At 38.3% G+C, this 24376-nt stretch overlaps 1 protein-coding gene across 1 annotated transcript; it reads left to right on the forward strand.

Moving 5' to 3' along the window:
• Positions 1–326: 326 nt before the first annotated feature.
• On the forward strand, positions 327–24070 carry LOC119742050 (electroneutral sodium bicarbonate exchanger 1-like). The gene is made up of 24 exons (XM_038218066.1): positions 327–606; positions 3876–4013; positions 5216–5371; positions 6190–6331; positions 7385–7545; positions 8212–8317; positions 8621–8742; positions 9535–9671; positions 10463–10699; positions 11645–11738; positions 11857–12004; positions 12244–12418; positions 12861–12994; positions 13819–14031; positions 14695–14962; positions 16040–16153; positions 16857–17015; positions 17441–17619; positions 18124–18196; positions 18821–18889; positions 19238–19411; positions 20276–20419; positions 20687–20877; positions 22082–24070. Exons 2-24 carry the CDS (start codon positions 3926–3928, stop codon positions 22191–22193), a joined length of 3396 nt encoding a protein of 1131 aa, XP_038073994.1. The 5' UTR covers positions 327–606; positions 3876–3925; the 3' UTR covers positions 22194–24070.
• The last annotated feature ends 306 nt before the right edge of the window (positions 24071–24376 follow it).

The following is a 24376-nucleotide window of genomic DNA, read 5'->3' on the forward strand; positions in this document are numbered from 1 at the left end:
AATGAAAAAAAAGAAGGAAATGTGCTAATAATTTGCTAAAGGAAATCAATTTAGCAAATTTTATCAGCATAATCATGGGCAGTTCCATTTCACCATTTTTTTTCAGTCCATTGGGACTTATCTGGCTTCCGTTTTGAATGATTAGGTTGACAAGCTGCGGATTTTGTTCTCCATGGCGAAATCGTGCGTGACCCTTAAACGGCGCAATATATAAATTATGTGGCCTTAGCACGAACCAAAGGGGTGCCATTTCCTCCCCGCGAAATTAAGTGAATGCACTTAATATAACTTCTTATATCCTTAAAATAAAAGTTGGGTGGGGGAGGGGGAATTGTAGAGCAGGAGATCAGGAATTATCAGCCTGCCCGCCTTACTGCAACGTTATACGGGCGAGCACGTGAGCTTCACGCGCTTGGTGACCTACAAGAAGCCACCACGGGTGATTACCGCTCACGTATGCGTCATACACGCTGACCTATGGAAAGGCAGTTGAGATCATCAAATGCACAGGGTAAAAGAGACTTCCCCCCTCCGAACTAGGCTTTTCTGACGGGAGCTTCTGGCGGGAAAGGCGTATAGGAGAGGCTTGCTTTGTTGCGCAGAGAGGTAAGTTGTCTGTGGTTAAAAACATATCCTCATTAAAAATGTCCATACTCATTTTGATTTTTTGGCAATGCATATTAGATGGTTGCACAGGAAAGACGGATTCCTACCTCTCGGCTTGATGCATGCACATTGTCTTCTTTATTATTCAGTGGCAGACTCTTCACCTTCAATCAAAGACCAATTGAAGCGCAAAAAAAAAGACTCAAGATTCTTTCGGTTTTGGTTTACCTCTAGATTATATAGGCCCTACTCTATTTGACCGAGAAAAACTCTTTAACGAATAGTTGAGGTAAATTCCAGCACTCTTCTTAAATAAACACCGCAAAAAAGAAAGTCCACACTCATTGCGTTGCTCATAATTTTGAATCTGATCGTCTTATGATGACGTCATTTATATATACCCTGGGGAATTTTGTTAGCTACATTTTGATACCCCGTTTGCTACCAGAGACTATAAATCGTCCAAGATTGACAACGGTTTATGAAAAATGATTTAAAAAGTTTAAAAAGTTGCATTTAGGCTAAACAAAAAAAGTCTCCGGTTTCTGGTATGCGCGCGCGTCACCGTAGCCATGCGCGTCGGCAAAATGAAAAAGTTTTTTTTTCATTACAAGATGATGTTTCAAAACCGCCAAACTCACTGGTTTGACTAAAATTCTGCTGCTGCACAATTTTAACGTGTTTTTAGATGGGGTTATGATCGAGAATAAGATTTATGTGGCCTCTCTGGACCATATATTTGCACTAAGTTTAGTCGGGCACCATTTGCAGTCATCAGCCGACATTTGAAGCAAAAAAATCAGGTAGAAAAAAAAAAAAGCTGCGTCGCCGCACCACTTTTTGGGCAAGCTCCATACCAGAAACCGGAGACTTTTTTTTTTTTGGCCTTAGAGAGTACGCGAGGAGAAATTGCCGAGCGACTCACACATGCCCGTAATTGGCCCCTGTCGACTGCACAGTGCCGGAACATGAAGCGTGGGTCTTTTGAATAGCCTGCGTGCTCCCACGCATTGTTTCGGGCACTGTAACATGTCACGCCGCAATTTCCACTCGTGTGATCTTTCAAATTTGCAATTTTTGCAACTGCATCATTTTTCATACACCGTTGTCAATCTGGAACGATTTACAGTCTTTGGTAGTAAACGGGTTGTCAAAATGTAGCTAACAAAATTTCCTGTAAAGCTCTATATAAATGACGATATCATAAGACGATCAGATTCAATTTATAATGAGTGTGGGTCCTTCTTTTTTTGCGGTGTTTTTATGAATAACTCATTTAAATAAGACTGTCTCGTATTAAATGGACTTTGTGATATAATTTTTAGCAATAGTTCAATATGCTATATATGAATGTGTGAACGGCGACGTACTGCGAATCACTTGACCGTCGTGGGTGAGAATTTCCTGGGTTTTTTTTCAATTGTACGGCTATGAGCGCTATGGAGGAGTTTGTCGTGTGCTAGCCACCTTATTTCTACCAAACTTGAGTTTCAAATGCAACTTATGACCGACATTTAAAACCTGAAAACTCAAATTAGTTCTTATTTTCCCCTCTATAATTTATTGTCCCTCGGGTATCTGTGAGAAAGATTTTGTTTGAAGTTACCATAACGACACTACTAACAGCCAAATTTCTTGGTGTTGAAGTTGGCTTATTTCTACACTTTGACTGATCGAGAAGAAAATCGCAGCATGCGTTTTGGAAAAAAAAGTCAAGAAAGGGATGAAGTAACCAGTACAGGAAAATCAGATGTTTTTTTATAATGCTTCGATTTTTACCGAAGACCAAAACAATATTTTGTTTCATTGAAAAGTTAAAGGAGGGGCAAGAACGTGCAATAAACTGATAATAATGTAATCTAAGTATAAACGTACCTTTGGAGAAGAGTTGTCAATGGATTTATAACAACTCCCAAAGCCAACTTTTGAAAACTCTCAAAATCTGCTTCGATACACGTACACATCACGTTGAACGAACATTCCATAGACAACTGGGAAGCTCAATCCCGACAATTTCTGATTTTTTTTTTACTACTACGTGTAGTTTGCTTTTAGACAAATAACAATATGTTAAGGATGTCACCTACCCTTAGGCTATCCTTGAGAAAGGTATTGTTTGAAGATGCTATGCCTCTTAAAGTTAAACCTCTATGCAGCCTTTAATTCTTTTGAGTTGAAGGTGGTTACTAAGATAATATTTTATTCTGACGCACCTTTAGCATTACAACAAATCCTAGACACAAATCCCGACAACCTTGGAGGTGAATCTGTGAAGGTCAGTTCACGTACAGGTCTCACGTCCTATGATTACTCATCTGCATTAATCTGGCGCTCTTTTCCATTTTAAGATTACCTTAGTCCCATCTGCAAAAGGCAGCTTCGTGAAGTCCAATAGTGGCGCTTCATGTTTGCTCTTAAAAATATCAGTTAACATTATTGATTCGATTTGTTTGTGCTCGAAATTTTTTGCGTAATGATTTCAATATTTGTTTTTGTTTACCGACCACATACTTGCAAATCCCACCGATTGTTGGCGATAAGGTACCAATTTCACATGGTGACGTAATCCCGGCCTAGAGCGCCCTCATGAGACTGAAGCTAGGAATTGCATTTATATGAAGTCAACCATAGAACTTAATTAATATAACTCTATGAGTACAACCCTGCTTTTTTTCGGGGGGGGGGATAAATTTGTCACAGAAATCATTATTGATGTATCAATTCGACTAAAATTCTGAAAATTTGATGAGAGGGGTTGAACTCAAATGAAGTGCAAGTCATCAACGATCGGATTTATACATAAAGGAGGGTTTAACAAATTGGAAACGACGGTCCTTGGTTCAAAATGCGAGGTAGTAATCTGAACTATTGGGAATATTAGATAGCACGTGTGATGTGAGTGAATATCTCACGACGAATCATTCACGAAATCTATACCGTGAGATCTCTCATTGTTCAAAATAATTAACTTGTCAACAGCATGGTTACCGGTATATTGTATGGATATTCAGAAACTTCCAACCCCATAAAAGCGTACACCTGCAACGCTCATCGCAAAAGGACAAAGATGATAGTTTGGGCCAAACAATTAGGATTAGCAGGTCTGACGTCATTCTTTCTAAAATTGCCCTCAAAGGCCACAACGCCTACAGATCATAATTATATTTCCTGTGTTAATCTTTTGGAAGGACAAGATATTTGAAGAATAGTTATGATTTTCATCTGGTGCCTATATATTAATGAACCTGTTATACAAACTTGTATTGCAGGGGAAGACCTTACCTTTTGTGCGAGGGTATAGAAGCGGAAGACAAGCATCATGATCACCGCTGGGTCAGATGACGAAGAGGTTGTGGTAGACGCCGGGGCAAAACACGTCAGATCTCTGCCACTTGAACAAGAAATATGTAAGCAACTTACGAAACACCTTATTACCCATCCTCCGATTTTTTTAACCCCACATTAGCAATTCAGGCATCGATTTACCGAGCGACTTTCATACCGAAAGACCGGTAGACTGTTTCCCTTAAATCATCAAATCTGCCAAAAATTAAAATGGCCCATTGTGTTGGTCCTATGAATGAAAATACCTGCAGTGAATAGCCATTCTGATTAGATTACATCCCGGGGCCAGTTTAATTAGGCTTGCCTAATTAATTTGGCTCTCATCCTCACCATCAGCGTTTGTTCTATCCAGTACTATGTTTGGTAGGCTTCTTGTAATTATTTCAGGAAGGCCTTCCAATTTGTTCTTGTAAGTTTTCGTTATTTTCTTGAATCTGTACTTGTGTAATGTTCCTGTCTTTTTTTGCATACTGTGATTCATGGGAGAACAGTGGATTCCACTGAATGGGCCACTCAGTTAAAAATAAGAAATAAATGAAGGAATGCCTTGCATTGTCTCGTTTAATTTTAAATTTCATGGGAGTTGTATTTGATGACGTCATGATGACTTCACAAAAAGATCCACATCTTGGGATAAGGGTCGACGTCTGTTAACGTTCCATGTGCAATTAATGACTGATTGACCATTTGAGTTGATTGTACAGGGTGAGCTAAATAAAGTGACAGAATCTCTTAATTTGCATACTCTATTCCCACATTATAACTACCTTAATAACATATCTCAAAATCCAGCTGATCAGCACTGACCATTTGCTGTTCTACGAACTTATGAATACCCATTAACTACAATGAAACATAAAGAGAATTTGCAAAGGAAAACACACAAAAATTCGCCGTCAATATTTCAGAACAAAATGAGTGGGCTTGTTCTTCATAATATTCGAAACACAAAATCTCACAATAAAATGAATGTTTCAGGCTTGACTCAAACGATTAAAGTCCCATTTGTGTTGAATTCGTGTGGTGATATTATTCTCGCTCACCTCAATAGCTTCCAGTGGCATTCCATGGACGGCTATAAAAATTGCATATTTTATTAAAATCTGCATAACTTCTGATAGCGCGGATCAATGTCAGATGAGTGGAAGAACATGCTCTTTGAAGACATACTTTATTCGGGTTATCTAATGTGATCTTTATTGAAAAAAAAATCATGAATCCAGGTCTCTCTCTTTTTGACTCACCTTGTATTTGCATTTGCTAGCCCGCCGTCGAAATGACATTTACGTCGGTGTGCACATGCCCCTTCGCTCGAGGTACAATGCGAAACAAAAACGAGGCTCAGAAACGACCAGCGGAGATGCCAAACCGACGACAACGCCGAATGGGGTGGGCCCACACACCGTACCACTTTATGATGGTGAGTAAAATCGTAATTCCAGGTAAATCGTTCCAAAATAGTTTCTCATCTGAATCGTTCTTTCCAGTGAATGACCATAATATGTAAGCTGGCACTATAGTGGTATTCCCTAACGTGTCGCACTTCGAGGTTTCCCCCGACTTCCCTCATGCAGTGTTGCCAAACCTCTCTGTTGAAAAACTTCAAATTCATTCAGTTAAATACTTGTAATAAAGCTTGCCGCTGAACCCTTGTGAAAACTCGAAGATTCAAAAACAGTGGCGCCGGCGGAAATTGGGCACAAATTTGGCCGAGTGTTTCCTAACGTGGTGTACTTGAATAAATCTCGGAAAATCCCACGTCAAAATTTAAGAATTTCTTTAAAGTTGATATACATTCTGATAAATCATTATTATCTTCACTCACATACCCAACTACAAGTTTGTCAGAAAATTATTTTGCACTTTGAAAATTATTATGCACTTTGAAATAAAATCGAAAAATCACGCCAAACTGGAATCTCTGTGGAACTTTGTAGCGGATACGTGAACTCAAGATTTATGAACGGGAATGTTTAGAGCTTAATGAAATTTCACTAACTGTGAAATTTGAGGTCGAAAAAAATTCTCTAGCAAGACACTGGAGGCGAAAACTCCACGTGTGCCACGTTAGGGGCCGCGCCACGTTAGGGTACATCAGCACTTTTTTACCAATATTGAGATCTTGTGTGCAATTCAATTAACCAAATGTGAAAAGAATACTGCCGCCATAATACAAGGTGAATAGGCTTCGAAAGTGCCACATGTTGTAATTTGGATGTTTGCTTTTAATGTTCACAGGTGAAACAGCTGCACAGCGAGTCAAGTTTTTGCTCGGTGAAGAAGGAGAGAAGTTGGCAGAGACCCATGACATCTTCTCGGAGTTGGAGGAACTGTTTTACGATGAGGAAGGCAATCTGCTCGAGTGGAAAGAGACTGCAAGGTGAGAGAAAAAAATCATTGTACCTAAAGCAAATTCTCGGAAGTACTGTTACAACTGATAAAATAGTAACCAACGGATATTGTGTCACCAACCGATAATGTCCCAAATTAACCAATACTGTATTACTAACCGATAATTGACCGATAGTGTAGTAAAATTTACCACACTATTGGTCAATTGTCGATACATTATCGGTCGTAACCAATAATGTAACAAGCATTGACCGATAATTGTTACATTATCGGTTAGTATATAATACAATATCGGTTAATTTTTGTGACGACATCGGTTGGTGATACATTATCCGTTGGTTACTACATTATCAGTTGTAACAAAGTACTCAATCCAGTTTCTTCCCACTCACTGCCTCACTATAAAACTAGTTACCTATCCTGTTTTTCCGTTGATTATTATGTGTCCCGGTTCAAGCGTAACGTAAATACTTATTCATTTACTTTTTTTTCTTCATTTCCTTGGCTTCCTTTTTCTATCCCTTCTTTGTGTAGCCCTTTTCTCGAGTGGCCCTTAATTAGTACCTTGTGATGGGCTACTCTCATAAGGTATGTTATTGGTTTTTAACGTCCTCCATAGAGATCAACCTTGAACATGTACTTTTCTGGTAATTTTATACCAGACGTCACCATGGTGTCGTTCACTATGACCATTATGATGACAAGCATGAACTTTGAACTTAGAAGAAAACGTTCGGTAAAAAAGAAGAGCTCAACAATACAGCTATATGTGAGAAACAAACATCTTAAAGATTGGAATTTGTGGGATAAAGCGTTCTTAAAATGCTCATGTTGTATGGTTTTCTACTTATAATTTGACGGTTGATGACGTCGTGGATTATCCAGAGCGATGTATCTCTAAAGATAATGTTAACTATATTCTTGACAGGGTGTATATTAAATTAGAAAATTGATACATGTTTTCAGTACCTGTGGACTCTCTTTGGTTTAAAGGAGTATTTTATGACAAGGACCCATGAAAGATATTTCTTTTCGATTCTCATGTTATCACCATTTCTCATTCTTGTGTGTATCTTGACAGATGGGTAAAATATGAAGAAGATGTGGATTACGGAGCAGGACGCTGGAGCAAACCCCACGTAGCTACTTTGTCTCTCCATAGTCTCTTTGAGCTCAAGAGGTTGCTCCACGGTGGGACGGTGCTCCTGGACATGGATGCGGAGAACATGTGGACCATATCTGGTGAGATGCATCCACTGTAAAGAGGTTACCAAGGTCCAAATTCATGTATTCCTGGAGCACTAGGATTTACCCTATTGAGGCTTAATATAAAAAGTGTATTGTAAAAAAAAAGCACCATGGTCGGTACACCAATTTTTTGTTTTCTGAAAGATTTCATCAAGTGTTGGGGAATTTCGGAAATTGATCATTCTTGTTATATCTATAACATTTGAATGACGACATCATAATACATGTCAATACATGTACATAATGTGTTTTATTGTATTGGTAAAAGTCAAATACATTCAGTATATGTCAATTACATGTGGATTGATGTGGTCCAATGGTTACGGGGTTCTACCCATGTGCCATGGTACTTTGGTCCATATACCTGCCAAGGGAACATGGTACATGTACTTTTGTTCTTGGGCAAGACACTTTACTACAATTGCCTCTTTTCCCACCAAGGAGTACAAATGGGTACCTGTGAGGGTAGAGATCAGATTGCGCTGACCTCGACTGCAGAAATATGGTCTCGTGGCCTGTTAAACAGGGGTAATAATTATGAAGCGCTTGGGCACCTACCTTTCAAGCGCTATATGAGTACCATATATAATATTATTATAACTCTTATTCATGAGTTCAGGTTTGACATACGTTAATGCATTAAAACTTTTTTCCATATAGATCTGGTCATAGACAATATGGTGGCGACGGGTCAGCTGGAAGAGGAAAACCGACCAAACGTCAAGGAAGCACTGATAAGGAAACATCGTCATCACCAGCAGAAAAAGTAACTAATCATTTATTATGAAGTCTGCAACAGATATAGAGTGTTGATAATGATGATGTCACTGCCATCTCAAGACACGAATTTATACCAATGACAAAATCTTTGAAATTAACTTTTCAGAATCTATCTTCTATATAAAACATTGATGTTTGGGGTTTTACATATATCCTCTTTCATTTTGAAATAGAAATGAATAACTTTATTTTTCTGAGAGACAAAATCCAATCGTGATATGAACAATTTTCGAACTCGTGAAACTTGTCTTTATGTTATTTCAAACTTGTTTTTAACAATCAATTCAAGGTCAAAGGGAGAGAAACAAATGGAAAAACAAGCTGGGAGGGGGCGACGACGCAGCAGCTTATATCCTGGAATCGACAGAAGTCAATCCACTGGAGGACATCAAAATATCAGCATGGAACAATGTAAGAAGGGCAAAAAGTTAATGTTTCAATAAACTTCAACATTCATATAAGATTATTACTTTCCCCGTACAATATTTTTAATAGCTTGAATCTCCTTTGTATTCATATTCGCTTGTTCATGTTTGCTTGTTTGTTAGCTGTTCCCAATTTCAACTTCAATATTTCTCCCCTTTTTACCCAATTCTTGGCATATTGCATCATAGTGTATAAAAGGTGTGCCAGCTAAAATGTCAAGGCTATTTGACCCTTACTTCCGATATTAGCGGAAGTCCAATTAAGATTGTCATTTCAATTTCAATAGTTAATTTGTTTCTGATAAATCATTAAATATTTTGTAACGTCCAATAGACAATCAAAAACGTAATTGGGAGCAGCTTTGTGGTTTTCCAGTTACAACCACAATCTATAGTTTGGATTTTGTTTTTCGTTTTGTTACAGTAAAAATTAATACTTTTGTCTTGAGGCGGAGCTATGCCCCAGGGCGAAATTGAAAATCATTACATTAATAGAGGGGCTAACTGATATAAATAATCGGGCATTTTGTCCTATAGCGCTGGACGACATAGAGCAATTGGGAAAATGTTCAAATAATTGTATTAGTTTAAAAACCACAACGCAAGGAAGAATATAACTAATAGGGTTTCAATGGTTAGTAAGGATATATAAAACAAAATAGTTTGAACGTAAGGAGTAAACGCAAGACTTTAGCGATACCAAAAAAAGAGAGAAAACAAGGCCCTACAACTTCGATTATTCCTTCTCTTTTTTGGATTTGCATATCTTTGTCCACAGCGGCTGGCTTCGATGGTCTGTTAAAGAAGCATAGCTCCGCCTCAAACCTCGAAAAGATGCGACGTAATAACAGCCAAGGATCACTCGGTAGAATGGAGCCGTCTGACAGTACAGAGCAAATTCAGAAAGAAAGCAAGGTAGGTTTCAGAATAATGGTGTCATATGAAAGTTGTATCCATATAAAAACTAGTCTCCTCATACGAATACACGTGACTCTCATACGTACTCGTCCTTGTTCTACTCATGCCCACTGAGGCTTGCGCAATATTGATGAATCCGTATTTCACAGAGGCCAGAATTTTACACTACACCGGGCTATTTTTAAGTGGAAATCAGTTTAATTTGTTACCACAACGTTATACTGACAGTGTCTTCTTACAGTAAAGGTAAGTCTGGTAGGCCTGATGATTATTATGATGGTAATGATTGGGCAATCTTGCCTCAGCTGCTGTTTCTTCAAGAAGTTGCAGTTGTATAGTTGTATCACTGTACAACTTCTTGAACCAACATTATTTTGTTTCCCTGCCGCTACGATCCTATACTTGCTTCCTTTCTTTGCTTATAATCCTGTATAGTGATACTACCTTATGTATCCATATTTCAATTCACTCATTAATTTTGTATCCACTTTACCCTTCTCCATACGATCCAACCTCTTGTTTTTCAAATTTCTGTCTTTTGAAGAGATATAAAGGAACATAGGTTGAAGTCTTTTTTCACCATTTGGATGCAATATTGTATAAAGATCCGACTGGTTGCAGCTTGATATTCTCAATGACTGAATCTTGCCGTTTTCATTTCAATGAATCAAAACATCTTGCGAGGGAATGTTTGTGTAATAGGTCTTGCTTCAAATTGATCGTGCACTCTATTTGTATATCTTTTGACTTCTAATATTGATCTGTTCACACTTGTGATTGGATTGCAGTTCCTGAAGAAACTTCCGCCCGGAGCCGAAGCGTCCAACGTACTGGTCGGTGAAGTGGATTTCTTGAAGAAGCCCATCATTGCATTTGTCCGCTTGTCGAACGGGGTTCTACTGCCGGACATGACAGAGGTGCCGATTGCTACCAGATTCCTGTTCTTGCTTCTCGGCCCTCCTACTGGAGACACGGTGAAATACCGAGAAATTGGACGTTGTGTTGCTACTCTCTTCTCTGACGAGGTCAGTGCTTCAAATTAAACAATGAATATTCTACTATGTCCCTGCCCTCAATGGACATACCAGTTAGAGAAATGAGAAGGACTTTTATGCCTTTTATTTGGCCGTATACATCTGCACTGAAATCCGCAATTGCTCAGAATTATTGCTTGTTAATAGCTATCTGATCTGACTGCGCAGCCATTAGTTCGACTTTTAAGGTCCAACCGAATAATTACTCTCAAATCATTCATACGCGGATAAATTATCACTTACCAGCAGCAGCCGTATAACTAGGGTGAAACTTGTAGAAGGCACTTGGGGTGCACCAATTTTTCAAAGCAGGGCACTGAAGGCAGCTGTTAAATTGTTTTGGTTCAATTCAAGATTTTAAATAGAGGGGCCTCAGGGGCATGGACCTCCGCTGGGGACACGTTTTAGGAGTTGTTAACCAGAGGGCCTTACCACTGTATAGCCAGAGGGGTGTTTTGTTGATCAAAATTGTTGGAAATTTATAATTTTTGACCTGTTTTGACCCGAAAAGTTTTGATTTTTTTTGACCGAAAAGGTAGTTATGAATGGGAATAAATATGTGATTGGTAGGTATTAAACACTGTGTTTAAGACTGGTTAGAGTCTGGATGCTGATAATTACCCTCACCTTCGGCTCGGGCAATTATCAACATCCAGACTGCAATCAATCTTAAATATAGTGCCTAAAACCTCCGAAGCACACATTTATTCCCTTATTCATACTCAGTAACTCAGAATTTAAAACGAACTCAAGAAAGAATGTAATCCTGACGCCAGTTAAGTGGTTGTGTCTATTCTTACCAATTTTGATGTTCATTTTGGTGCCAATTTCTGACCTTTGGACACATTTTAAAAGTCTGACAATCATTGAGATGGTGCATGACTACAATTCCGTCAAGATGGTGCGCTCTACCAAAAACTCCAATCAATCCTACAGGTGTTCCATGATGTAGCGTACAGGGCAAGAGATAGGAATGACCTACTGGCAGGAATCGATGAATTCATGGACCAAGTCACCGTGCTTCCCCCAGGTGCGTTTTCTCATTTTATCGCATTATGTTGGTCTATATTTGTTTTACATTTGTAATGCTGGTGTTTCCTTTTTAAAGATATAATGATCGTGAAGAGCTACATAATGTTATTTATTAGGAAGTTGGGATCCAAGTATTCGCATTGAGCCGCCAAAATCCACCCCGTCACAGGAAAAGCGACGTCAATCCGAACACTTCGTTCACCCTATACCTCTCAGTATCCACCAGGAAGACGATGCTAAATTTGAATTGGCGCGGACAGGAAGGTAGGCTTCAGTATTCTCAAAGTAGTGAATGTCTAGGTACATGTATAAAACATTTGAGGTCGAAATAACCCTTTTTTTCTTAATAGTAACATATTTTGAAGCAAAAGGGCCGGATTGTTGCCAATGTGGATCTGAGGTCATTTATAAGAATAAATTATTTATTTTCATGATGAGAGGTGTTCCTTGAACACCAACTCGTGTATTTTTTTTTTAATTCTTTGGAAATATTTTGTTCACAGGCTCTTTGGTGGACTGATCAATGATGTCAAGACAAAGATACCTTTCTACCTGAGTGATTTCACGGATGCACTCAGCATACAGTGCATAGCTTCGTTTGTCTTCATGTACATTGCCTGCATTACGCCCATTATCACGTTCGGTGGATTGCTTGGAGGAGCAACGGACGATTACATTGTAAGAAAAGGTTTCATGAAGTGCTTGTATAGGCTTTGTTTTAATACTACAAATAAAAACAACTACTTTATAATCATACCGTTATCTGTTTCGCACACTGCAAATCAGCGGTGTTAAATTTAACGCCAGTGATATCTAAACACCACCGATATAAACATGTTACCTCACTGGTCCTGTTTTGCTGTGTTCGATTGGTCTTCGAGATCAAGCGATGCTATGTGCAAGGGATCAACTCTGGGATCAGTTCTGCACGCTCTGTGGACCAGCTTTACTAGGTCTACCTTGTCTTGTTTTGGTGCCATGATTTGTTGGCTTGTAGCTTAATTACAGAGGCCAATGAGGCTGTTGTAAGATATTCCTTTCTTTCGTGTGTTGTTTTGCATTGAGTGTACACAAATAGTCAGGTATACATGCGCATTAATTTCTCCCTCTCATTGTCCAGGCAGCCTTTGAGAGTCTGATCGGCGGAGCAATCTGTGGTGTAGTTTACCATCTGTTCTCGGGCCAGCCATTGACCATCATCGGAAGCACCGGACCAATCTTGATCTTCGAGACAATCATGTTTCAGTTGTGCACGTAAGTGTGTTCCTCTTTAAATTGTGAATACATCGAGATTTGGAACGCTTTATATATGAAAATTAGGAGTCATAGATGTTGTCATTATGGACCAGAAATTGATGCATGAGGGATCAGAGAACGGGCATCCACTTGCATGTCATGGGGAACTATTTGGGAGTATTGTGCCTTTGTTGATACAAGCATAGCATTTGATACACACTCAGAGTATGTCATGAGAAAGACATGTGGCTATAGGGCCATAGCAAAATGGCTGCCATTGCTTGTTATTCTACCTATATTTGTTTCAAAGGACAAATCTGCGATGACCCTATAGCAAAATTTCTTTCTCATGACCTACTCTGACTTTGTGTCAAGTGACATGCTTGTCATCAAAGGCACAATCCCATCACCTATCTGCCGAACTACATCAGTCCAGCCTCCCTTTCTTAAGTCTTGTTTATACTCTGATGAATGCAACATTAATTTCTTTTACATGCTGCATGTTATCGGTAAATCGTTCATACAGTTAACAATCTCCATTGAAAGATTTCCGTTTCCGTGTAGGCTTTTTATTTGCACTATTCGGTTGTCTTGACAGTAAAAAATCAACGTCACAGGCCGTAACGTACAGAACTTACTTTGGTTGAAGTCTCGCATAATATAATATTCCACGACGTTGCATCTGGTTGTTCTGTCACAAACTTTGTTCTGTCTCAGTGAGTCGGAAGATTTCTCACGCTATTCAAGCATCGTTGCCTTAATTACGTGGAGAGTACCATATCTTCATTTGTATAGTCCATGTGTGTTGTAGCTAACAATGTTTTTTATGTTAAAATATCCAGATCTATGGGACTGAACTACCTGTCTTTCCGTGTCTGGATCGGCTTCTGGACCTGCGTCATCTGCATCATTCTAGTCGCCACGGATTTCAGTGCCTACGTGCGATACATCACGCGGTTTACGGAGGAGGCGTTCGCGGCCCTGATTGCGTTCATCTTCATCGTGGAGGCTATCGAGAATCTGCTTGAGATCAACCACAAGTACCCGCTGGAAGCGTAAGTTGTCTGCGGTTCCTAGCAAAACAGTTTTGGGCACGAGGAAATCTCTTGAAGGTATTTCATTGGTTCAAAAAGATCACATTTCACGTCTTTTTGAATGGTATGACAATAGTCGGGAATAATCCAAAATTGATCCAAATTTCACATTGGGCTGTCAAACTTAATTTCAAATCAATGCATTGAGTCAGCGTTTCTAACGATCGCAGTAAGATTGGCGAAAACACATTTAACAACATTATCCGATATTAGTGGACTGAATCATTCAATCAACATCTGCAGCTCTTCTTTTGCGTATATGTAAAAGAACATAGGCGTCATTACGACCAAAAGAATACATAGAATAAACAATGTATGTAATAGGCAGTTTGTGTAGCCTCGCCACACTACACTCATTTCCAGCCTGAAAACATTTTTGAAAAAAAACCCACGATTTTTGTCTATACACAGTCTGCACTGCAGTGAGTTTACTTTCAGTTCCATTCTAGGAAATAAACCAAAACCTAATTCCAATTGTCAAAAAACATTGAAAATATAATACCACATGAGTTTCATTAAAATTTTAAAAATTAGTTTATTTCATGTTCACGAAACGCCATGAGTACAATTGCACCCCATGTATTTTGCATAATTTATGTTAATTATGTATTGCATTTTTTCTAGACACCCGGATTCCAGTCATGACATGAACATGACAGAATCCGACTGCGTCTGCATCCAACCAAACGACACCTTCAGCAACGTCTCAGACTGGGGCGAGATATCCGAGGAGGACTGCAAACTCTTGAACGGTACCTTGGAAGGGGAGACATGCGGCCATCACCAACCTGTACCCGATGTCTTCCTGTTCTGCGTCATCCTCTTCTGTGGCACCTTCGTGTTGTCCTACGCACTCAAGACTTTCAAATTCACCACGTTCTTCCCGACACAGGTAATTCTAACAGTCTTTCCTTCATTTTACTTCATTTACTAACAAACTGTTTTTTCATATTTGGCTGTCAAGCACGTGAACTGTGAAAAGTCTTGGGTTAAAATCGTCCCAAATCCGGGTCAACTGACTCTTCTCTGAGTCATTTTCCGGAGCCATTTGACCCGGAAATGTGTCATTTTGACACAAGAATTTGCCATTACGACCAAAACAAGAATGGCGGGTCAAAACTGACCTGGGACTTTTTAAGAGTGTGAGCCAGATCTCGTAGCCTTTATTTTTATCAGAGATCCGGTAACAAGTCAAATATGTCAAGGTCTTAGAAGAGACAAAAAGAAAATATGTTGATGACAATAACTAAGTTTGAGATATATTTTAAATTTGGATTTGGGGAACATATAGGTGGTACTGGTTTGGGAGAAGGGTATACAATTGAAACTTTAAATTTTCGAATATAGCCCCATTATGTACTGCAAATAACTAAGTCGAAACCTCTTAAGTCAAGTTTGCTGAATTGAAAAAATGATACAACATAAAGTTTGACAAAACCTGATTTTGAAGAAATGTTAAAAGCGTACTTTTTAACGGATTCTCCAAAGGGGAGCAAGATTGGTGGTAGACAGGATGTCAAAATGTCAAAGGTCTTTGTCAGGATTGTAAGAAATAAAACAAAAAAATGGCGACAGTTGAACTGCGAGTGATATTTTGTCATGAAACTTCGTGTATGATGTGCATTAAAAATTAGAAATGCTGGCATTTGCTTGTGTTCGATTATAAGTTTCAATATCATTGTGGGTAGCCTCAGTGCCTCTACACTGTATCTTTTTGGTCGACAGATTACAACAGTTTCGCAGCTGTGTCGTATACTTTTTCTCAGTCACATGTTTACACATCTAGTTCTACTCATTTTGATTAGTTATGAGGCTCAATTTCTTTAATGATCAGTTGGGTAGCAAGCTAAAATTGTCATGAATCTTTGTGTAGTTATATGCGGCGGCTGCGGTCTAAACATAATTAACTTTAACCCTTTACGCCCCGTCAGCGCATGACTCAGCAAAGTGGTCATTTCTTGTTTTACAGATTCGTTATCTCATCAGTAATTTCGGAGTCTTTTTTGCGTTCATCTCGATGACTGTGTTTGACATACTCGTGGGACTTCCAACGCCGAAACTGACCGTGCCAAACCAGTTTCAGGTAAACATTGGAAAGTGTTAAATTTACATTTTAACTACCGGGTAATTAGGTTGATTAACTCATATTTTATCAACCATATCATTTCCATAATTAAATTATGTATAGCCTGATCGTTTTACATTAAATTTTGGAAAGAATGTTGCAACCTTCCGCCACTTTTTTCTCCATATATCATCTCAATAAAGGTCAGTCAATGCAAAAATGTTGAAAAAACATGAATCTGGGACTGAGAAACATTTCAAATTTTGTTAGGACATACTTATGAAATGTTCTTGACTCTTCATAGACTTTGTACACAACTGCTGAAGTGGCGTCTGGATACTACATTCTTTCCAATTTCTATTCCATATCTTTGAGTCAAACAAGAGTTTAATTTTTCTTCCTTAAGAAGCCCGATAAGATCAATATAAAACTTAAGTAAGTCGTTACAACATGCATGTAAACATAAATTGATCAATTTGCATTTTACTAATCTTAAATATAAATTAATTTATGTTTTGGGGTCAATGTTCTTTATAGCAATCAACTTCATGTAATTAATGTTCTTGTATGTATACAAAGTTCTTGGTAACTATAGACATTCAAGAATTAAAAAAAATATTTATATCCATTTGAAGACAAAGATACAACCATTCATGAACCATGATGCATTCTTTTTTTATGTTATTCTAGTGAACAATGATTTTTTTGTTTTTGTATTAAGCCCACACGTAGTGACCGAGGGTGGTTAGTGCCCTTGTTCGTCAATCCGTGGTGGACGTACTTCGCGGCCATCATTCCAGCCCTTCTCTGCGGAATCCTGATTTTCATGGACCAACAGATTACTGCTGTCATCGTAAACAGACGTGAAAACAAACTCAAGGTATAAGACAAAATTTGAATTTAAAAAAAAAAGCCGCGTCGCCGCACCACTTTTGGGCAAGCTCCATACCAGAAACCGGAGACTTTTTTTGGGCCTTGTCTATCTTATTCCATTTGTCTATTTTTTTTTTACACCATCCGTCTATCTTTTTCTTGTCTTTCTATTTTAACACCGTCTTTCTATTTCTATACCGTCTGTCTATTTTTATTCCATCTTTCTATTTTAACACCGTCTTTCTATTTCTATACCGTCTTTCTATTTTTATACCGTCTGTCTATTTTTATTCCATCTTTCTATTTTTATACCGTCTTTCTATTGTTATACCTTCATTCTATTTTTATACCGTCTTTCCATTTTTATACCGTCTTTCTATCTTTATACCGTCTCTCTGTTTTTATACCGTCTTTCTATTTTTATATCAACAGAAAGGCTTTGGTTACCATTTGGACCTGTTCGTGGTAGGCTTGCTGCTTTTCCTCATGTCGATCCTGGGCATGCCGTGGTTTGTTGCAGCCACTGTGCTTTCCATCAACCACGTCGACAGTCTCCGTGTCATGTCTAAGACGGTCATTCCAGGAGAACCGCCCAAAGTAGAAGGGTGTCTGTAAGTGGTTGTTTTTATTTCTTTGAACTATAGGTTTCCTAAAAACTGTTTCATAAATTACACTTACGAGTGGGTAGTTCTGGGGAAAAAAACATGGGCTAATGTACTGCTTTGTTAAAAGCTCAGGTAAGATTCTACCCGGAATTCGGATCAGATTGACCTGGCTGACACTCTTCTGGGTCGACTTGACAATTTGTTTGTTTCAAAATGAAATTTCCGGGTCAAATGCTTGGAAAAGTGACCCAGAGAAATGCCACTTTGTCGCTGGATCACATCTGACCCGGGTTTGGGTCGAATTTGACCCGAAATTGTTTTCAACCATTGGTAATGAAAAAAAGAAATGCTCCTAGTAAGCCATTTGAGATGGAATATTTGAGGTAGATAGTTGTGGTACATATCCGTATACTTTAAATCTATCCAGATGGTTTAAAATTCCAAAACGTGGGCACTACTATACGGTTGGGTTATTTTGTTAGAGTTTCTTGTTAATTCTCTTTCTTCTAGGGAGCAGCGTGTAACTGGTTTGATGGTGTTCATAATGATGGGTGTATCGAGTCTGATGACTGGTGTACTAAGGGTAAAAAAGTTCAGAAAATTTTGTCAAAAATGCATCGCGTAAATCATGTTTATTCAACATACGTTTTACAATTAAGTTATGTTATAGCAAAATATGTACTTGAAAGAAACCATAACTACCGTGCACAATGTAACTTAACTAATGGTCATCTCCTAAGACTTTATGGAAACAGGAATACTTTGATCTGACTGAAGTAAGTTATATCCTCCTATTAAATGTATAAGTAAGGTGATTGTTATATTGTGTAATGGCTGCAAATCACTTTGTGCAGTAAATCCGTTTATGGTGTGTATGCTCGTAAAGGTACAAGTTCTGGGTCAGATTCAACCCTGAAACCGAGTCAAATTTGACCAGTGTCTGTGTCAAAATTACAAATATGTCGTGTCAAAGTGACACTTTTTGTGTTCATAATAATTTAATTTTTTGAGTCAAAATGACACTTTGTTCGGGATCAAATAGTCAAGAAAGGTGACCCGAAAAGTGTCATTTTGACCGGGGTCGAAGCTGATCACGCCCGGGACTTTTTAGAGTTTACCACTGACTTTATCAGGTCATTCACACTGCAGGCCAATTATAGTGCAGCTGTGACCAGTTTTTTTCAATGTTTTGTTCATTCCTCCTTAGTTTATTCCGATGCCCGTGCTGTATGGAGTGTTTCTTTACATGGGTATTTCTTCTCTTAGAGGAGTGCAGGTAAAAAAAAATGTTAAAGCAAAACAAAATTGTGAAAGCAAAACAAAATTGTGAAAGCAAAATAAAATTGTTAAAGCATTAATAAGTGTGTGAAAACATTGTAACTTTGCCTACACTTTACTTTTCTTGCAAATTGTAACATTAAATTGACGTTAGAAATTACGTTATAGCTTCATTATTCATAAAACATTCTAAGCATCCGGGTTTCTACAAACTTCTGGCATTCCATTTCCAAGTAGTGATTTTGCTCATCCCTTATACGGATATAGATCTCTATCAACCTAATCTTAGCAATCCTATCATATTCTTTATTTCGAGTAATTTTTGGTATAAATTCCTTTTTTTTAGTTTGTTGATCGGCTGCTCCTATTCCTGATGCCTGCCAAACATCAACCAGATCACATCTACCTCCGGCACGTCAAGCTATGGAAAGTTCACCTGTTCACTGCCATCCAGGCAATATGCCTCGCCATTCTCTGGATCATCAAAACCTCCAAAGGTGCAATTGTCTTTCCGATCATGGTGAGTATATTTAGTCAGAAAAAAGGAGTATAGGATCCACGCACTGTGGCTTGCAATAGACCTAAGACATAATGACGTCACGCTTTGTTCAAATGTGCGCTTTCCTATATGGGAGCCATGTAGGGACGATTGGCTCTCCCTTAGGAAAGCGCACATGTAAACAAAGCGCATGTCTTAGGTCTGTTGGGATCCAGGGAATTCTATATTTACTACCGCTAATTAAGCGTGTGTCATTGGTGCACCATTCAATTTCAAAATTTGGTCACCTATTTAGTCACCTGGTTGAGAATATTCGTCATTAAAGATCAAATTCGTCTTAGAAGTTGTTGCTGAATGGCAGCATTCAGAGATCGAATTCGTCGTATATAAATCAACTAGACGAATTTGATTTCTGAATACCGTGTTTGATGTAGATAAGACGAAATTGAATACCCCGAAACGAAAACGTGTGCTCATTATTTGAATTTTCTTAAACTGAATTTGAAATTGTCTGACAAATTAAAAGGCGAAAACAAATATTGGAAGTGCACTACATCGATGTTGATTGACGAATTTGAATATTAGAAACGGAAAATTCGAATGACAAAAACATTTTAAAATAGCCGGGAAAACCTATATTATGAGTCTGACCAATAGCTAGCACAATCCTACCGCCATTGGAGGGGGCCTTCCTGATACAATTGATAGCGTGCCCGGATCGGTCTATAGTTAAAAACAACTAAAGAATATTTCAGTTTTGCAAAACAGAAATACGTTTTGAGTTCATGTTTTGAAATCAAAGTTCAAAATTGAAAATCTTCGAAAGGCAATCAACTTGTTTATGCCACAGTTTTTACTACATTTTTGATGTTGTAATGTGTGCAGGTGCTGGCTATTGTAATCATTCGTAAAGGCATGGACTACATCTTCACTCAAGCTGAGCTGAGTTTCCTTGATGACGTCATACCGGAGAGCCAGAAGACTCAGAAAGAAAACGAGGATAAAAAGATGAAAGAGGAGTTCGAGGAGGTGAGGCTTAATGTATTTAAAATCCAATACACCTGTATCGAAAACATAGAGCCGGGCTTTGGCTAGTAATTTCAGTAGGATTGAGTGTCTATTTTATTCTATATCTGGGTATAAAATTATCATGACAGTCTTATTTTAAAGCCACTTGTAATTTGAAAAGAGCCTACAGAACCTTGCTCAAAGTAAAGATAGGACTATAGTGCCAAATACCCTGTGAAATTCTTCCGCCTGAAATGGTATGTCATTTCGCTTTCTTTCTTTTTTTAGGAAACACGAGCACGGTCTGGTACCCTGACGATAGCCCTGGAGAGTGGCCAAATGCTGAGTATTCCTGCTGGTAAAGTCACCTTTAATCCTGGTGGCAGTGATCAGGAAGACGAAGCCCTGCCCCAGGAGGAGGGCATGGGGACCTCTCACGTACTACGCAACCTCTCGAGTGGACCACAGCCCCGCCATAGGTCAGTTTTTAAAAGTAAACTTGTTATGCGTTATTAATGAGACAGGACGTAACATGACGTCATCACTTGTAACTGCGCCCTCTCACGTTACATCAAAGAATATAGTCGTCTGTTTCTTTCCTATGATTCAGTACAAGTGGACAGACTACAATAAAAAGTAGCGTGTTGCTGCCTACATCGGTTTGATGCCACTAGTAAAAACAGGGTGGACCACGTGAAGGTTGCCATCTCCCACCCTAACGAATACAGTAAATACATGTACATGTCTATTCAGTACAGACCCTGGTCTTTTTCATTGCATCGATTGTTATGGGCAACACCATCCGTCTTTAGACTTTTTGATTTTTAGCCAACCATGAACCCAGACTTAAACAAACTGCTTAAAAGAAAAACCCCTGTTAAAGATGCAAACGCAATTTGTTTCGGATGGTTTTCGATTTTTTTTTTAAGGTTAACGCCATCATTCAGTTTCAAACGTTAGTTAGACAAAGCTTGTTTGGGGCAAATCTGATAGCTATGAATTCATAGATGATCCTAATATGGCATACAAATTTAGCATAGTAGAGTAGCACAAATTGCTAAAAGATGAATACAATTAATTCTCCACCTTTTAACAAAACAACTAATAATTATGCCCGGTTCGAAGACTTTGATGGAGATTTGTATAAGTACTGTGTGAAACGTCGAGTTAGGCCCCCCCAAAAAAATATTCGGTCTCTGGTCAGACCAAAGTTCCGGAATTGACGCGGCCACGCGGCTTTTTTTTTTTTTTTTTGCTTTTTTTTTTCTTCAAGCTTGGATTGAACAGACAAGGTGGGTACTATTTTGCTTTTTTGGTGTCCTCATGTACATTGGTGTCCTCCATAATTTGCCTTGGTGCTTTCGATCATTTGCCTTGGTGCAATTTCCCATTCCTTGGTGCTCTTTGGTAAAAAAAATTGAGGAGGTGCGGAAATAGAGGGCGCTGTTGGAGCTACCGCGGAACATTTTGGAAAAAAAAAGATCGACGCGCATGATTAAAATCGTCGCGCGCGCTGACCAGAGACCGACTTATTTTTTTTTTTTGCCTTACATAGCGGAATCTTTTCAGAGCTGCACTAAGTCACAAAACGAGATTTGACTTTATGCTGCTGCTACCACAAACTTAACGCTCCACCATGCAAACTTTCAAGTCTTTAATAACTTTTGTTTGTTTTGTTTTTAGACGCAATGCACCGAGCAACAACGCAGGATCCATTGACAACAAAGGGAGTGACGCCTACATCGATATGCCACCGGACAAAGTCGAGCAGCACGAACTCGACACGCACTTTTAAAATATGTAAACAAGTTTTAAGATGGATATTTGTATTGATTAGTTGTGATGAATAATACTGCTTACAATGACGTAAATTTGGGTGACTTTTGGATAATCACTGAGAGTAAAAACATTTTGATTATCTTTATAATGTAAAAGTGCAGTTTGAAAGCATGATCAAAAACTTTCTTTTCTCGTATAAAAATGTTTTTAAAAGTATTAAGGGCTTCCAGGTGAAAACAGGTAATGAGTATAATTGCCAAAAACCTGTGACGGAGTCAACCATTAATTTAACAATATTTCGAGCACGAAAGAGAGATAGAAGAATGTTGTCCTTTTCTGGTCGTAGAAGATATGTTTGTACATTGTAATAAATTTACTCGTCATTTTAGGCGCTTATAATTTGATTGGGCTGAAAATCACTGGCAGTGGTCTTTTACATTTTCTTGGGGAGGGCAGGAACTCCGTGAACACGCTTAATCACCCGAGCTTACTCGATTCATTGTCATCTTCAATTTCACGATACTATTTTTCATTAATTAATTGATGGATAATTATTATTGACTTGAAACGTGGCTTCAAAATTTGTTGTCAACTATTTTATAACAGGCTGAAAAAGAGGTTAAGCCGAATCAACACTAAAAACAACGAATGACGATTTGTGCATTCGTGGCATGTGCTGACTGCTTACTTGTTGAACGAGTTTTATGCATTGAACGCACAACTGCGGCCATTATAACCTAATATTTCTAAAGTTTGAAGTTTTAAACTGAAAATTGAGTTGAAATTAAAGCCAAGATTGGTTGCCTGTGCTGTTTAATGTATTGTAATGAGTTATAAATTTAATATGTAACATTGATTTCTTTTCCGAAAGTAAAGTTTATATTTATCTTTTCTGTCTAGCGGAAGTATTACAAAATTTACTGTTTTTTTAAATTATGTTACTTAACAAGTCATTAACTTATGTGTTGTATTGGGAATGTCAAAAACTGAAGATATCGATGTATTCCCCCTTGCTTGGTTACATTAATGACGTCTGAGGGGGTAAAAGGCACCTCGTGGTCGCCATGGCGTCATTTTTGAGGTATACATTTCATTTTATATCCATTCGTATAATTCTGATTGTTAGCGAATTTCGCAGTCATTTTATTATTATAAAGGTGATTTTTTTTTATGAATGATTCACATCCGTTTAAACGAGAAGGGTTGACCGGTTGCATAGTGCATGGTACACTCAGTCGGCATAAGGTGACTGAAGGATGCATGTTACGATATTTGTATAGTCTCGGAGCAAATGTGAAAACAAATCCTCAGATGTGAAGTTTGGACTGAGAAAGTTAAACTGTCTTTGCTTGAGATGTGAGAAACTTTTTTTTTTAATTGTCAGTTTACTAGTAAACTAATGGAACTTTTCTGTGTAATATGCTTTCACAAAAAAAATCTTAGATGTAGGCCTATACAAAGTTTTTCTCGACACTTAATATATCACTACAAACTTTAAAAGATATAGACGATAAAAAGTCGGAAGTGTCATTTATCTGTTTAAAAAGAAAAGATTTTAAGGTATAGAAAAGAGGGAAAGATTAATCGGATGTCTAATCACTTGAGATCAGTGTACAAATACGCACCCACGCCTACGTTACCTTCTGTGGACATTCATTTGTTTTCGTGTAAAGGAAAACCGGAGACTGAAAGTTCTTTTTTTACTCCGGTGCGAACACTCTTTTAATCCTTTTTAAAAACATGTTTTCCCTGAGGGTTCCTCGTCATTTTGTGACATAACCCTAACCCAAAAATGCCTCTAGAGGGGGGACACCCTGTGTGGACCTGGCTTAGTGGTTCACACAACCTGCATCGTGTGGACCTGTTTTGTTTTTAGGTCCACACAAAGCTTAAAAAAAGGTTGGCACATTAATGCATGTTGGTGTTGAATCGTACTTTTTTTCCTGATATCCTGTTTCCAGAGAATTATGAATGTGTAAGGGATTATCCTGCATTTTGGACAACCGGCCTACTCTCCTCTATAGATAGAGGTGGCATACTGTCAGACAATTCCTCATTTTTAACTTGAAAATTAATGTGTTTAAGGAGGAATCTCGGTCATTTTGATCACAAGAGTTCAGTGTAGGCCTATATGTGGTTTCTAATCTGAAATACGTAAAATATTAACATGTGAATGACATCGGGAAGTGACCATAAAAA

The sequence above is a fragment of the Patiria miniata genome, unplaced genomic scaffold, assembly GCF_015706575.1.
Source record: "Patiria miniata isolate m_02_andy unplaced genomic scaffold, ASM1570657v1 HiC_scaffold_5, whole genome shotgun sequence".
NCBI lineage: Eukaryota > Metazoa > Echinodermata > Asteroidea > Valvatida > Asterinidae > Patiria > Patiria miniata.